Source organism: Podarcis vaucheri (genome assembly GCF_965113315.1).
Source record: "Podarcis vaucheri genome assembly, chromosome: 15".
NCBI classification, from domain to species: Eukaryota; Metazoa; Chordata; class Lepidosauria; order Squamata; family Lacertidae; genus Podarcis; species Podarcis vaucheri.
The window spans coordinates 1,979,913-1,994,091 of record NC_138753.1 but is presented as its reverse complement, the minus strand read 5'-3'; the positions used below and the strand labels follow the sequence as shown (position 1 = coordinate 1,994,091).

The following is a 14,179-nucleotide window of genomic DNA, read 5'->3' as shown; positions in this document are numbered from 1 at the left end:
TAGATAGATAGATAGATGATAGATGATAGATAGATAGATGATAGATAGATAGATAGATGATAGATAGACAGACAGATGATAGATAGATAGATAGATAGATAGATAGATAGATAGATAGATGATAGATAGATAGATAGATAGATGATAGATAGACAGACAGATGATAGATGATAGATAGATAGATAGATAGATAGATGATAGATAGATAGATAGATAGATAGATAGATAGATAGATAGATAGATTGATAGATGATAGATGATAGATAGATAGATAGATGATAGAGAGAGATATCTATCTAATCTATCATCTATCATCTATCTATCTATATCTATCTATCTATCTATCTATCTATCTATCTATCTATCTATCTATCTATATCTATCTATCTATCTATCTATCTATCATCTATCAAACAAACAAACATGTTTTTAGCTTAAACTTTTCAACATGCAAAATAATAAACAAACTAATCTAACTAAAAACGGAACAGCAAAATGACAGAGAGAGAAAGCAAAGAAAAAGAGAGAGAATTTCTACCCAGCTCTGAGCAAGAGAGGAGAGATGGGCAGCCAAAGCAGGTAATACCTTCCTAGTTTTTTAAAAAAAGAATTAAAAGAGAACAACAGCTGTGTTTTACAGCAAGCCTCTTTGGTTGGAGCATCCTGACAGCGCTTTGTAGATGAGCGTGAGCTGTGATCCTCCACCACCCTCGTCTGGCTTGGCACCCCCAGTTGGGACCGGATTATCAAAGAGCCCAGTCCCACCCCAGCCTGGAGCTCTTTTGGAGAGGCTGGCCTAATTGTTTCTGCCTCAGGCCAGGCCTGCGAGGGGGCCGTTTCGCTCACAGAAGAGCCCCTCTGAACAATTTAGGATGTTGCTGCTTGGGCTACCTTTGCGGCCGGCAACTGCTGTGACCAGATCGGCTTGGTTTACAGCCTGGCGGGAGCCTGGCCTGCTTTGATAGGGAGAGAGGCAGGGGGGCTGGGCCAAGAATGGGGGGAGCAATATCCAATACTACCAATACTCAGACTACTGAACGCATAGTATTGCTAACAATACTGTGAATTCTACCACCACTAATACTCTGCTAATGCTCATAGCACTACTAACAATGCTACTAATACTCCACTAATATTCATAGAGCAACTAACAATGCTATTAATACTACTACTACTACTACTACTACTACTACTACTACTACTACTACTGTTGTTGTTGTTGTTGTTGTAGTTGTTGTTGTTTAGTCATTTAGTCATGTCCGTGACCCCCTGGACCCCCTGGAACAGAGCACGCCAGGCATTCCTGTCTTCCACTGCCTCCCGCAGTTTGGTCAAACTCATGCTGGTAGCGTCGAGAACACTGTCCAACCATCTCATCCTCTGTCGTCCCCTTCTCCTTGTGCCCTCCATCTTTCCCAGCATCAGGGTCTTTTCCAGGGAGTCTTCTCTTCTCATGAGGTGGCCAAAGTATTGGAGCCTCAGCTTCACGATCTGTCCTTCCAGTGAGCGCTCAGGGCTGATTTCCTTCAGAATGGAGAGGTTTGATCTTCTTGCAGTCCATGGGACTCTCAAGAGTCCCCTCCAGCACCAGAATTCAAAAGCATCAATTCTTCGGCAATCAGCTACTACTACTACTACTACCACTACTATTAATACCACTGCTACTAATGCTAAAGAATAAGCTTTTACAACACTACAACTCGTGGACATCCCATGAATCTGAATGTTGGAAGATTCAGGGCAGAGAAAAGACAGTCTTTCATCACAGGGTGAATAGTTTAAACTATGGTCTGGTCTGGTCCTGAGCAGGATGGCTCCTGCAAAGAAAGGTGGTGAAAAGAAGAAAGGACGATCAGCCATCAATGAGGTGGTTACTCGGGAATATACTATAAACATTCACAAACGGATCCATGGCGTGGGCTTCAAGAAGCGGGCTCCTCGTGCTCTCAAGGAGATCCGTAAATTTGCAATGAAGGAGATGGGGACTCCTGATGTACGCATTGACACCCGCTTGAACAAGGCTGTCTGGGCAAAAGGAGTAAGGAATGTTCCTTACCGTATCCATGTGCGTTTATCCAAAAAACGCAATGAAGATGAGGATTCGCCTAATAAACTGTATACACTGGTCACATATGTGCCAGTTACCACTTTCAAAAGCCTACAGACTGTTAATGTGGATGAAAACTAATCTTTCATTACAATAAAAATGTTATGACATTAAAAAAAAAAGTTTAAACTATGCAACTCGCCACAGCAGGAGGCAGCGATGGCAACCAACTTGCATGGCTTGAAAAGAGGACTGGAGAGTTTCATGGAGGAGACTCAGCTGTCCATGGCTGCTATCCACAGTGGCTCTGCTCTGCCTTCATGGTTGGGGGCCGCTATGCTTCTGAATGCCAGTCGCTGGAAACCCCAGGAGGGGAGAGGGCTCTGGAGCTTGGATCCTGCTTGCGGGTTTCACAGTGGGGCATCTGGTCGGCCACTGTGAGAACAGGGTGCTGGACTGGATGGGCCATGGGCCTGATCCTGCACGGGCTCTTCTTATTCTCCTAAAAAACAATAATGGCTAGGAAGAGGAGGAGTATGACTTACTATAAGGCACTTAATGTGTTCAAAGCTATCCTATGCCCTTTTAAAATGTGGCTCTTTTGGGGGTGTTACTGGGTTGTTTTTATTTTGATTATATATATTGTGGTTTTTATGTTGATCTTTTCTGTGAACCGCCTTGAGACCTCCCAGTATAGGGCGGTATATAAATACTACTACTACTACTACTACTACTACTACTACTACTAATAATAATAATAATAATAATAATAATAATAATAATATCCTGGGCTGTGTGCACTGCAGCCTCAGAGCCCTCAGCTGGCACACAGAAGGAAGTAAGCAATGTGCAACTAGCAGGCAGCATGAAACCTCGCGTTGACTCAGCTTCCGACAAATACCAGGATCCAGTGTGAAGGAATGGTGGCTGTGTTCTGGTAGAGCAATCTGCCTTGCACACTGAAGGACCCAGGTTCAGTCCCCGACAGCGTCTCCAGGTGGGGCTGGGGCACAGCTTCATCTGGAGAGCCACTGCCAACCAGTGCCCACCACCTTCTGTGGACCAATGAGCCTGACTTGCTTTAAGGCATCTCCCTATGCTCCTATTTAAACCAGATCCTCCTGTTTTTGGGCAAGAGCTCAGGGACAGAGCACCTGTTTTGCGTGCAAAAGGTCCCCAGACTCAACCCCCAAAGACAAGTGCAAGTGGGGCTGGGGCAGAACGCTGCCTGGAATCTTGGACAGCAGCTGCCAGTCATTGCACTGAACTAGGTGGAGACTGTATCATGAGCTTCTGATCTCTCTGTGGGGTTTTTTGGCTAGTCGTCAGAATGGGGTCTTCTGCCTGCTTTGTTCCAGATTTCTGCTAAATCCTCCCCAGTAGCCACTGAGTTTAGGGATTTGAGAGTATTCACACACTGTGGGCTTGGCAAGTGATGGACCACTCTAGCTGCCCATGGCCTAGCCTGGCTTTGACTTAACACTCTCCAGCCGATTCCGTATTCCTTGCCACCAATCCCTTTCCAGCACTCTCTGTGTGTGTGTGTGTGTGTTTGTGTGTGTTTGTGCGTGTGTGCGTGCGCACGTGTATAATCGTTGCCAGCTTCAGTCTCTGGTGGTGTCCAGACTAAAATCCCCAACATCAGCAACTATGAATTTGCTGACCGTCCCTCTATCCCTCTGGCTCGGCTGCTTCTGTAAATTCAAACCTCTTTGGGCAGATTTGGACAAGCGGCCGTACTGCGTCCATGCAGCTAAAATTAACATTTCAGAGGCAGTAACTCCCCATGTCAATTTCTCTTCCTCATTCCTAACAACAGCCAAGGGGGGGTGGTGGAAGGAAGCCCATTTGGATTTTGATTAATGTATATTTTTTAAATAAACAGCTAAATTCCACCTCTCCCCAACACCAACACTCGACACACACACACACACACACACACACACACACACACACACATACACACACACACACATCCCCAACATCAAAATAAATGTCCAGAAATCAGCTTGCAGCAATTTCTCTGCGAGATCTTTCCAAATGCCATCTGCCTGCTCGGAGAAAAGTCTCCATGCTTACATCAAATCTCTCAGCCTCGGTAGGAGGTTAAAATTCAATTTGAAGCAAATTTTTTTAAATAAAAAAGGTTAAAAAAACCAGTCAGGGCACAGGAGCAGACTTCTGGAAGCTGAGATATGTTGCAATCCATTAAGTGTATTAAATAAAAAGGATCGCCGCTTGGATTTAATTGCGCATGATATCTGACCCAGAAGGATGTCAGGCCAAGAAATACGGCAGGATTCAAGATATAGTCAATAAAGATTCTCTTGCTCTGGAAAGCAACGGGAAAGACGTCTGAGGTTCAGGAAGTGGGCAAGCAGAATTTTAGGGCAGGAGAATTCTATAGGTCTGGGTTAACCCAGGACATCTTTAGGGAGCAGAGGGCAAAGAACCTTTTCCCAGCCCAGTGGTCACCGGTCCAGGGGCCATGTGCAAAAAAGTGGGCAGAGGCAGGTGCAAAAAAGTGGGCAGGGCAGAGGAAAAAGTGGGCGGAGCAAAGGTTGGAACTCCTCACTTTGTGCAATGGGCCAAATTTCAACTCTGTAAAAGTTAGAGGATATACACACACAGACGTAAGAATACTTTTTTGTTGTTGCTACATTTAAACCACAGAGCCTAGGACTTGCCGATCAGAAGGTCGGCGGTTTGAATCCCCGTGACGGGGTGAGCTCCCGTTGCTCGGTCCCTGCTCCTGCCAACCTAGCAGTCCGAAAGCACACCAGTGCAAGTAGATAAATAGGTACCGCTCCGGCGGGAAGGTAAACGGCATTTCCGTGCGCTGCTCTAGTTCTCCAGAAGCGGCTTAGTCATGCTGGCCACATGACCCAGAAGCTGTACGCCGGCTCCCTCGGCCAATAAAGTGAGATGAGCACCACAACCCCAGAGTCATCTGCGACTGGACCTAATGGTCAGGGGTCCCTTTACCTTTACCTTACATTTATATACCACCTCCTTCTTCAAGGAGCTTCAAGGAGGGTGGTGTACGTGGTTCTCCTGCCCATTCTATCCTCACAACGACCCTTTGAGGTAGGATAGGCTGAGAGGCAGCGACTGGCCCAAGGTCACCCAGTGGAGTTTTGTGGCTCAGTGGGGATTCAGACCCTGATCTCTCAGGTCAAAGTCCAATATAGGAAGAGCCTGCGGGATCAGGCCAATGACCCATGTGAGTCAGAATCCTGTTCTCGTGGGACTCTCGTAAGCAGGACCTGAGCACCCTCGCTCCCCTCCTTTCCAGCACCTGTGGGTGCCATAAGCAGATAAAGTACTTAACTACAATTTATAAGCTTGTAAACTAAATTCTTTATGTTCTGAACCCCGTTTTTGTATTTATCCAGGGTAATTTCTCCCTCTCTTCTCTTTTGTTACATCTATGAAAGCCAACACAGAGACAAGGGTTATTTTAGGAATTAGCAAATTTGTGTGAGGCTGAGAGACAATGGGACTTTGAGTATATTTACATATAAATTCTTGTAAAATTAATCACACTTCCTTGTGTGCCTCCTCCTCAAGCGGTCCGGAGGATGGCAACACGAGAACGGGGCCTTCTCTGCAGTGGCTCCCCATCTGTGGAATGTTCTCTCCAGGGAAGTTTGCCTGGCGCCTTTATTATACATCTTTAGGCGCAAGGTAAAAATGGTCCTTTTTAACCAGGTCTTTGGTTGATTTGATTGACATCCTATGCCTTTTTAAAATGTGGGGTTGGGGGGGTTATTGGGTTGCTGCTTTTATTTTGATTATGTATTCTGTGGTTTTATACAGTGGTACCTCGGGTTAAGTACTTAATTCGTTCTGGAGGTCCATTCTTAACCTGAAACTGTTCTTAACCTGAAGCACCACTTTAGCTAATGGGGGTTCCTGCTGCTGCCGCTGTGCTGCCGGAGCACAATTTCTGTTCTCATCCTGAAGCAAAGTTCTTAACCTGAAGCACTATTTCTGGGTTAGCGGAGTCTGTAACCTGAAGCATATGTAACCCGAGGTACCACTGTATTTTGATTTTATTCTGTGAACTGCTCTGAGACCTCTGGGTACAGGGTGGTATATAAATTTGATAAATAATAATAATAATAATAATTTAGCCCCGCTCTTTGCCTGAGGAGCCTCTCAGCCAGAGGAGAAGCATGCTGCCTCCAGCCACAGAGGTATTTAGCTCTGTACATAGTTGTGTATTATAGTTGTAGATAGAATAAAAGAAGATATTCTGCAGAGCTGCTCTCCGAGTCGTTTATGCTCTGCTATACTCTGCTGTACTCTGCTGTGTGACGACTGTCTTCTTGTTGGAGTGAATCCGGTGCTCACAACTCTAAGCTGTGAGTCCACAGCACTTTGACCTGTTCCTGTGCAGAAGGTGGTCTCTGGAAGTGCTACCCAGCTCGCCTAGCCCAGTCGGGGCTGAAGTGGATGAGTCCAGTTCGTGGCACTGGCTCAAGGGCGATGCTGACAACCACAGAGGCAGAGCCGAGCCTAATCCTCTTCAAAAGCCATTCGATATATCTGTTCATTCCTTATCTGGGCTAGTGGCAAAAAGTTATTGCAGTTCAAGGATTGCAGTTCACCTGGCCCACAGGCCTGGGGTTCTGCACCACATCTTATCTAGAAGAAGAGAAGAGTTTGGATTTGATATCCCGCCTTTCACACCCTTTAAGGAGTCTCAAAGCGGCTAACATTCTCCTTTCCCTTCCTCCCCCACAACAAACACTCTGTGAGGTGAGTGGGGCTGAGAGACTTCATAGAAGTGTGACTGGCCCAAGGTCACCCAGCAGCTGCATGTGGAGGAGCAGGGAAGCGAACCCGGTTCACCAGATTATGAGTCCACCGCTCTTAACCACTACACCACACTGGCTCCCCCATCTAGGGGGACACAATGTTCCCTCCCTCCAATGTGTGTTCCCTCCAATGTATTGTGGACAGTCCTGGTCACCTTGCCTCAAAAAGGATATTGAAGACCTGGGAAAGGTTCAGAAAAGGGCAGCCAAATGACCAAGGGGATGGAGCGACTCGCCTGTGAAGAAAGGTTGCAGCATTTGGGACTTTAGAGAAAAAGTGAGCAAGAGGTACCGTGACAGAAATGATGTGTGGCATAGAGAAAGTGGAGAGAGGAAAGTTTTCCTCCCTGTCCTACAGCAGTAGAACTTGTGGACATCCAGTGAATCTGGATGTTGGAAGATTTAGAAGAGATAAAAGCAAGTCCTTCTTGATGCAGCACTTACCGTATATTTTGCTCTATAAGACTCACTTTTTCCCCTCCTAAAAAGTAAGGGGAAATGTGTGTGCATCTTATGGAGCGAATGCAGGCTGCGCAGCTATCCCAGAAGCCAGAACAGCAAGAGGGATTGCTGATTTCACTGCGCAGCGATCCCACTTGCTGTTCTGGCTTCTGAGATTCAGAATATTTTTTTTCTTGTTTTCTTCCTCCAAAAACTAGGTGTGTCTTGTGGTCTGGTGCATCTTAATGAGCGAATAATACGGTAGTTAAACCGTGGAGCTCTGTCCCACAGGAGGCAGTGATGGCCACTAACCCAGAAAGCTTCAAAAGAGGATTGCACAAAATCCTGGAGGAGAAGGCTGCCATTGGTTATGAGCCATTATGACTATGTTCTCCCCTTCACTGTTCGAGACAGCAATGCTTGCCAGTACCAACTGTTGGAAACCACAAGGTAAGAGATGTGCTCAGGTCCCCCTCATGGGTTTCCCACATTGGGCATCTGGTTGGCCACTGTGAGAACAGGATCCTGGACTAGGTGAGCCATTGGCCTGATCCAGCAGGGCTCTCCCTGCATTCTTATGATGGCTTTTGTCGACAGCAGCAGCAGGAGAGTTTCTGTGCCAGGCCTGGCCCAAACAGAGATTTAGCACAGTGGGGATTTAGCCATCCATCTCATCTGAGTCCAGACCGATCAAGTTACTCTAAGCCCAGAGGACATAAATTCATGAGCCAATTGGTGGGGGCACTTTATCAATCCCCTGGGTGGCCAGGGTTTGAGCTGACTGGCAGAAGTGGGCTGGGGGGGGGGTTGCAGGGGGTGATCTTTCCCTCCACAACCGCCTCTGGTTGTTCTGCAGAGCTTGGCTCAAAATGCCATTGGCTTTTAACTATATAATATAATGATAATTAAGTTCTTTCTCTCGCTCCCTCTCCTTCTCCCCCCTCCCCACATCCCCTCCCCACTTCTCCTGTGAGCACAGTTTGCTGCTGATGCAGCTGCCTGCAGCCTTGGCATTTATTGAGCGCAAAGTAATAATTTATTGTCCTTTGTATGCTCAAAAGCCATCTTCATTATCCCGTGAATTTGAAAACGCCGAGCAAGTAGATGGGAGTATTTAGATCAGCATTTTTGAGGGGTGATGATGGGTTGATAGGGAGGGGAGGTGGGTGGAGAGAGAGACAGATGAAAACGGGGTTCCTGGGAGCAGACATCAGAAAAGGGCACACTCTGTTGAAGTCCTTCCTTGACTAAGAACCCCCTTTCCCTACCTCGCACACTCTTTCTGAGCTTAGAACCCCCACTCCTACTTTGATAGCCCATTTCCCACCTGTGTGGGGATTTTTTTTGGAGGGGGGAGGTAGGCGGGGAATAGAAACTCTCCAGAGGGGATCTCTACAAGAAAAGATTAGTGGAAGATAGGAAGGGATTGAACGCTCTCTCCTTCCAGAACTTGTGAGACTGCTTTGCTCGCTAGAATCCCACCCTCCAGGCAAGGAGGAAGGGAGAAAGAGAGCGGGAGGAGGCTGTGTTTCTTTCTTCCTGGCCCCCCTCCCCCGAGGCTAGGCCGATGTTAGTCAAGGCGATTCGCTCTCCAGGATTTGCCGGCGTCGCCGTACTCGGAGCGTTACGGTAAGGAGCTGTCCTTCAGCACCCGGCGGGCGGCGATCCCCGGCGCCGGCGCTGCTGGGCGCTGTCCGCCGTGCTGAAAGCGGCGCTCGCTTGCTCACTCGCTCGCTCGCCGGCTGTACATCGCGCGGAGCCGGCAGCTTCGGGGGCTGGTCGCGGAGCTCGGATGTCTAGAGGAGGAGGAGGAGGAGGAAGAAGAGGAGAAGTCCCAGCCTCGACCGAGCAGATCGCCGAAGGGGGACAGCAGCCCGGCCGGCCGGCCAGCCCTGGAGGGGAGAACCCCAAAGCGCTTGCTTGGGGGCGCGGTGGAAGCCTCTCCGCCTCTCCGCTCGTGAAGCCCCCCTGGACGGGCGATGAAGGGGTCTCCGGCTCCAGCGACCTGTCTCCTCTTAGCAGCCCTCCTCGGGGTCCGGGCGCAAGGTAGGCGATCGCTTCGGGTGGGGGGTGGTAGGCAAGCCCCCTCCATCTCTTTCATTATTAGGGATGTGAGATTTGGGGGCGGGGGGATTGACTGTGGGGAAATAACAAAGTGCTTTGCCCAGCACCCAAGCCTCACTCCCCCAAACCCGCTTCGCTATAAATTGCGTTCTTAATACCCCCTGTTTATCTCGCCTCCTCTTCTCTTGTCGTCCCCCCGCCCGTTTTATTTTTCTTAGCAGATTGCGAGCCAATAGCTTCGGGGGTTCCCTTTGTAATTACCCCACCGTGCGTGCTAATCTTGTTGTTGTTTAAAGGGGGGGGATAATGTTGTTATTTGACGGAGCGAGGAAAACAAGGGGGAAACAGCGTACAATCGTGTTCGAGCCCCTCGGAGAAGAATTGACACACACCCCAAATCTGTACGCGCAGGCGAGGAGGAAAAGAGCCCAGCGGCTGATATAATTAGGTTACAGGAGGCTGCTCTGTGTTGCAAATGAGGGTCTCGCCAGGCGCCTCGGGCAACTCAGCCCCCTTCCCTAGCCAGCGCCCCCCCCCCCCAACCTCAGCCCATACGGCCGTTTTGATTCTTCTGGATTGGATTTAAAATAATCATCATCATCCAGAGACGCTCCTCGTATGAAACTTCTCCAAGTTCCTCTCGCCAATACTTTTTTTTAGGAGAGGAGGAGAGAAGGTTCCCCAAAAAGGAAGCCTTCTAGAATCTGCCAGCCCCTCTCTTGGAATACCCCCAGGGACCCGCCAGGCTTCTTAAAGTGGGTCACCCTGACCTCTGTCCTTTAATCGTACTCCTGTCTGCACAGTCTCCCCTGGACCGGCCAAGGTCTGAACCTGTTTTTAATCCCAGATCAAGCAGGGCTAAGCGCCCACTTGCTCCCCTGGGGTTAATTTAGCTCATCTGTAAGGAAAGGGGGGGGTTGCCTTAGGGGATCCTGAAGCACTGAATTGTTAGAGCAACACTCCACTGATGGGGGGGGGCATCCCTGTCCCAAGGGATATTATTTATGATTCTTAATTTCTGAGTGTGTTTTTACTTAGAGAACATAGTCATCTGGTGGGTTCTCTGTTTGCGTAATTAGACTGCCTTTTATTCAAGGCTCTACAAAGCAACTTTCGAGTGTTTGCTATTTGACAGGGACCTAGGTGCCGCCGATAAACTCCGGACAATTTTTTTATGCACAGATATAAAAAAATATTTTATGCATAAAAATAGCAGAAACAGCTTAGGGAGAATGCCTGATCCCCATTTCTTTTAAAAATAAATGTTTAAAAGGAAGGTCTGTGTTCTCAGACTTACTAGGGGGATTTGGAAGGGGTCTTGTGAAAGTGGGGCAGTGCGCCATTTACAGGGACACAGTCCCTTTTGACACCTCTTCTTCCCCTCCAAGAGAACCTGAGCTGCCAAGGCTGTGATCCAGTTTCCTGCCTCTCCCCTCCCAGTGGGGCTTATAGAGGATTGTGCTGTTTCAGGCGCTGAGGACAAGGTGCCCCCTTCATAGAATCATTGAATTGTGGAGCCAGAAGGGACCCCAGGGTCATCTAGTCCAGCCCCCTGCAATGCAGGAATCTCAACTAATTTTTCCATGACAGATGGCCATCTAACCTCAGCTGAAAAGTCCTGAATCTATTCCAGGACTTTTAAAACTGGGTTGCGAGGAAGTGGGTGGTGTCACCGTCAACAACAAAAAGTCAAATTGGACCTATATATTTTGTTGAAGTATTTCAAAAGTTGGGTTGATGGCTCTATCTCTCTCTCACACACATGTATGTATGCATGCACACACCGCCCTGCGGTTAGGATTGCTCCATGAATAAATGTGAAGCCTTTTGAATTTTTTTTTAAAATTGTTCCCTTGGATTTATTCCAAATAATGGACACCCCCCTCCCATCTGTCTCCCTGTGTCACAACCGAGAGAAGAGGCACAATACCTTGATTGTAACAATAAGTTAACAACTCCCCTTGTCCCTGATTTATATTTGCTCTTGTGCATTTTGAAGTGCAATTTTTCAAAAGGATGCTGAGATGCCATTTTAAGGCAGGGGGTGAAAAAGCTCAGCACCACACATGAAAGGCCCTGCTTCTGGGTGCAACCGAGATTGAAATCAAAGGAAAGTGGCCTATTGTAAGGACATTCGCTGTAATCGTTATTCCATATTACACACACACACACATACATATATAACTGTATGTCATGGTAACCAGGTCTGTATAGACAGATGCTCTCCTGTGTAGTCAGGGAGCGGATGATCCGCACTCACCACCCTTCCCAAACGATATCCTTTTGGTAATCACACAGCTGCATGGTCCGTCCGTCTCTCCCCCCCCCCCGGATTTTAATACAGGGTTTGGGGGTGTTGTCTTAGGAATCCTGTTGGCCAGTCCAAGGTGAAACTTGACTTCTAAGGTTGTGTGAGCTTTGAGAACCTGTGTAGTTTCTGAAAAATACACAGCGTTGCACCTAGGTGCTCTGCATTAAGGGTGTAATCCTGGTTTTGTAATCGCAGACAATGAAGTCAGATAGGTTCCCCGCCACACCAAGGATGCAATGGCAATGAGGGAGAAGCCCGGTTTGGGGGCCCCTGAACTGTGTGCCTGGGGATAGGGGTGGGTCAAGGGTCTTGAAGAGAGAACAATGCAGGCAGAGCGATCTTGAGTAGTTCCTCACCAGTGTCTTCCAAAGAAATCAAAGTCCAGGTGGACCTTGGAGTTTAGAAAGGTGGAGCAAGGGGAGCCTGTGCGTGTGTTGCGGCGGGAGGAGTCTCAGATAGAAAAAGGGACCTCGCCTTAGGAGACAGAGCCAAACAAGTCATTCTATTTGTGTGAAGGAGGAAGGGCAGAGGCAGATTTAGGGGAGTGGGACCGCTTCACCTACACTATCCAGTATGCCTGAAGGAGCATCTCCACCCCCATCGTTCTGCCCGGACACTGAGGTCCAGCGCCGAGGGCCTTCTGGCAGTTCCCTCGCTGCGAGAAGCCAAGTTACAGGGAACCAGGCAGAGGGCCTTCTCGGTGGTGGCACCTGCTCTGTGGAACGCCCTCCCATCAGATGTCAAAGAGAACAATAACTACCAGGCTTTTAGAAGACATCTGAAGGCAGCTCTGTTTAGGGAAGCTTTTAGTGTTTGATGCATTACGGTATTTTAATATTTTGTTGGAAGCCGCCCAGAGTGGCTGGGGAAACCCAGCCAGATGGACGGGGTATAAATAATGTATTATTATTATTATTATTATTATTATTAGGCGCCAAGATGAGAGGGAGCCACAGAGGGCACCAAATTTGGGCATTGCAGAGGGCTCTGCTGAAATTTGAAAGCCCAAAGTCCACCACTGATGAGGGGCTCGCCAACCTTCCATGCCAAAGCAGATTGCATAAGAATATAAGAGGCTGCGCCATCTACTCCAGCATCCTGTTCTCGTAGTGGCCCACCAGATGCCCATTGTGGGAAACCTGCAGGCAGGATCCGGCACAAGAGCCCCCTCTCCGCTCCTGCAGTTTCAAGCAACCAGCATTCATAAGCATTGCTGCTTCTGACCATGGAGACAGAGAGCAGCCCTCTTCTCCTCCCTGAATTCGTTCGATCCTCTTTTAAAGCCATCCTGATTGGTGATCATCACTGCTTCCTGTGGGAGGGAGTTCCATAGTTTAGTTATGGTAAAGGTAAACATAAAGGGACCCCTGACCATTAGGTGCAGTCGTGGCCGACTCTGGGGTTGCGGCGCCCATCTCGCTTTACTGGCTGAGGGAGCCGGCGTACAGCTTCCGGGTCATGTGGCCAGCAGGACTAAGCTGCTTCTGGCAAACCAGAGCAGTGCATGGAAACACCGTTTACCTTCCCGCCGGAGCGGTACCTATTTATCTACTTGCACTTTGTTGTGCTTTCGAACTGCTAGGTGGGCAGGAGCTGGGACCGAGCAATGGGAGCTCACCCCGTCGCAGGGATTCGAACCACCGACCTTCTGGTCATCAAGTCCTAGGCTCTGTGGTTTAACCCACAGTGCCACCCACGTCCCCTTAGTTATGGTAGGGTTGCCATATTTCAAAAAGTGAAAATCCAGACACAAAAGTTGTGGAGCTTTTTTTGGCCAAAAGAGTGGCAGTCCAGAACATCTGGAGGGCACAGGTTGAAGATGGACAGTTTAATTAATGATCAATTTATGCTCTTGGCAACTGGACACTCTCTCTCCTGTGGCTGAGACATCATCATGTGAACACTTAAAAAGAAAAATTCATTTGACCTTTTTGCCTTCTTCCCCCATTGGGGTTTTTTTTAAACAGAGGCTGGATAGCCACCTGTCAGGGATTCTTTAGCTACGATTTCTGCTTTGCAGGGGGTTGGACTAGATGACTTTGGGGGTCCCTTCCCACTTTATAATTCTATGATTCAATGAGACCACAGCTGCTTCACAGGCCTGGTTCCCTGAGAGCCGCCTGGCTGCTTTCTGAATCTTTCTCTCCCCCCCCCCTGCTTGCCCCCTCATCTTTTGTAATGACAGCAAAGCCTTGACAAGGTCTTGGCATTAAGGTCCCTGGTCCTCAGTCGCCCACAGGTGCCACTGAACATACACCCCCTCCCCCTCTTTGTTGGCCCGGTTTGAAGAGGCAGGCAGTATCCTGGCAGCAAGGCTGAGCTCCTGAGCCCGTGCCAAATTGGGAAAGCCTCTCGGCTTAACTGCTGCTTCAGGCCTTGATCTCCCTTCTTGGCTATTAATTGAGGATGGACAGACGGATTGCCGGTTGGGAGAAATCAGACTTTCAGATTTGTAACAAATCCCCGGTTTGATCCTAGCGAATCACTCCGATA

General features: G+C 48.4%; 1 protein-coding gene and 1 pseudogene across 17 annotated transcripts in view; both read left to right on the top strand.

Annotated features, from left to right (window-relative positions):
- The first annotated feature begins 1,794 nt into the window (after positions 1-1,794).
- LOC309519376 (large ribosomal subunit protein eL31 pseudogene) lies at positions 1,795-2,229 on the top strand (annotated as a pseudogene). The gene has a single exon. The product of its transcript is annotated as a large ribosomal subunit protein eL31 pseudogene (transcript).
- A 6,291-nt stretch (positions 2,230-8,520) lies between these two features.
- The window catches only part of SEZ6 (seizure related 6 homolog), a 109,512-nt gene continuing 103,853 nt past the window's right edge, over positions 8,521-14,179 (top strand). For all 16 annotated transcript variants that reach the window (XR_014214179.1, XR_014214180.1, XR_014214181.1 and 13 more), the window contains exon 1: positions 8,521-9,357. Coding sequence is in view for 2 of the 16 variants with exons in the window: in XM_082201723.1 (XP_082057849.1) it covers positions 9,291-9,357 (67 nt within the window). In the remaining 14 variants the exon portion in view is untranslated. The remainder of the gene's footprint in view (positions 9,358-14,179) is intronic.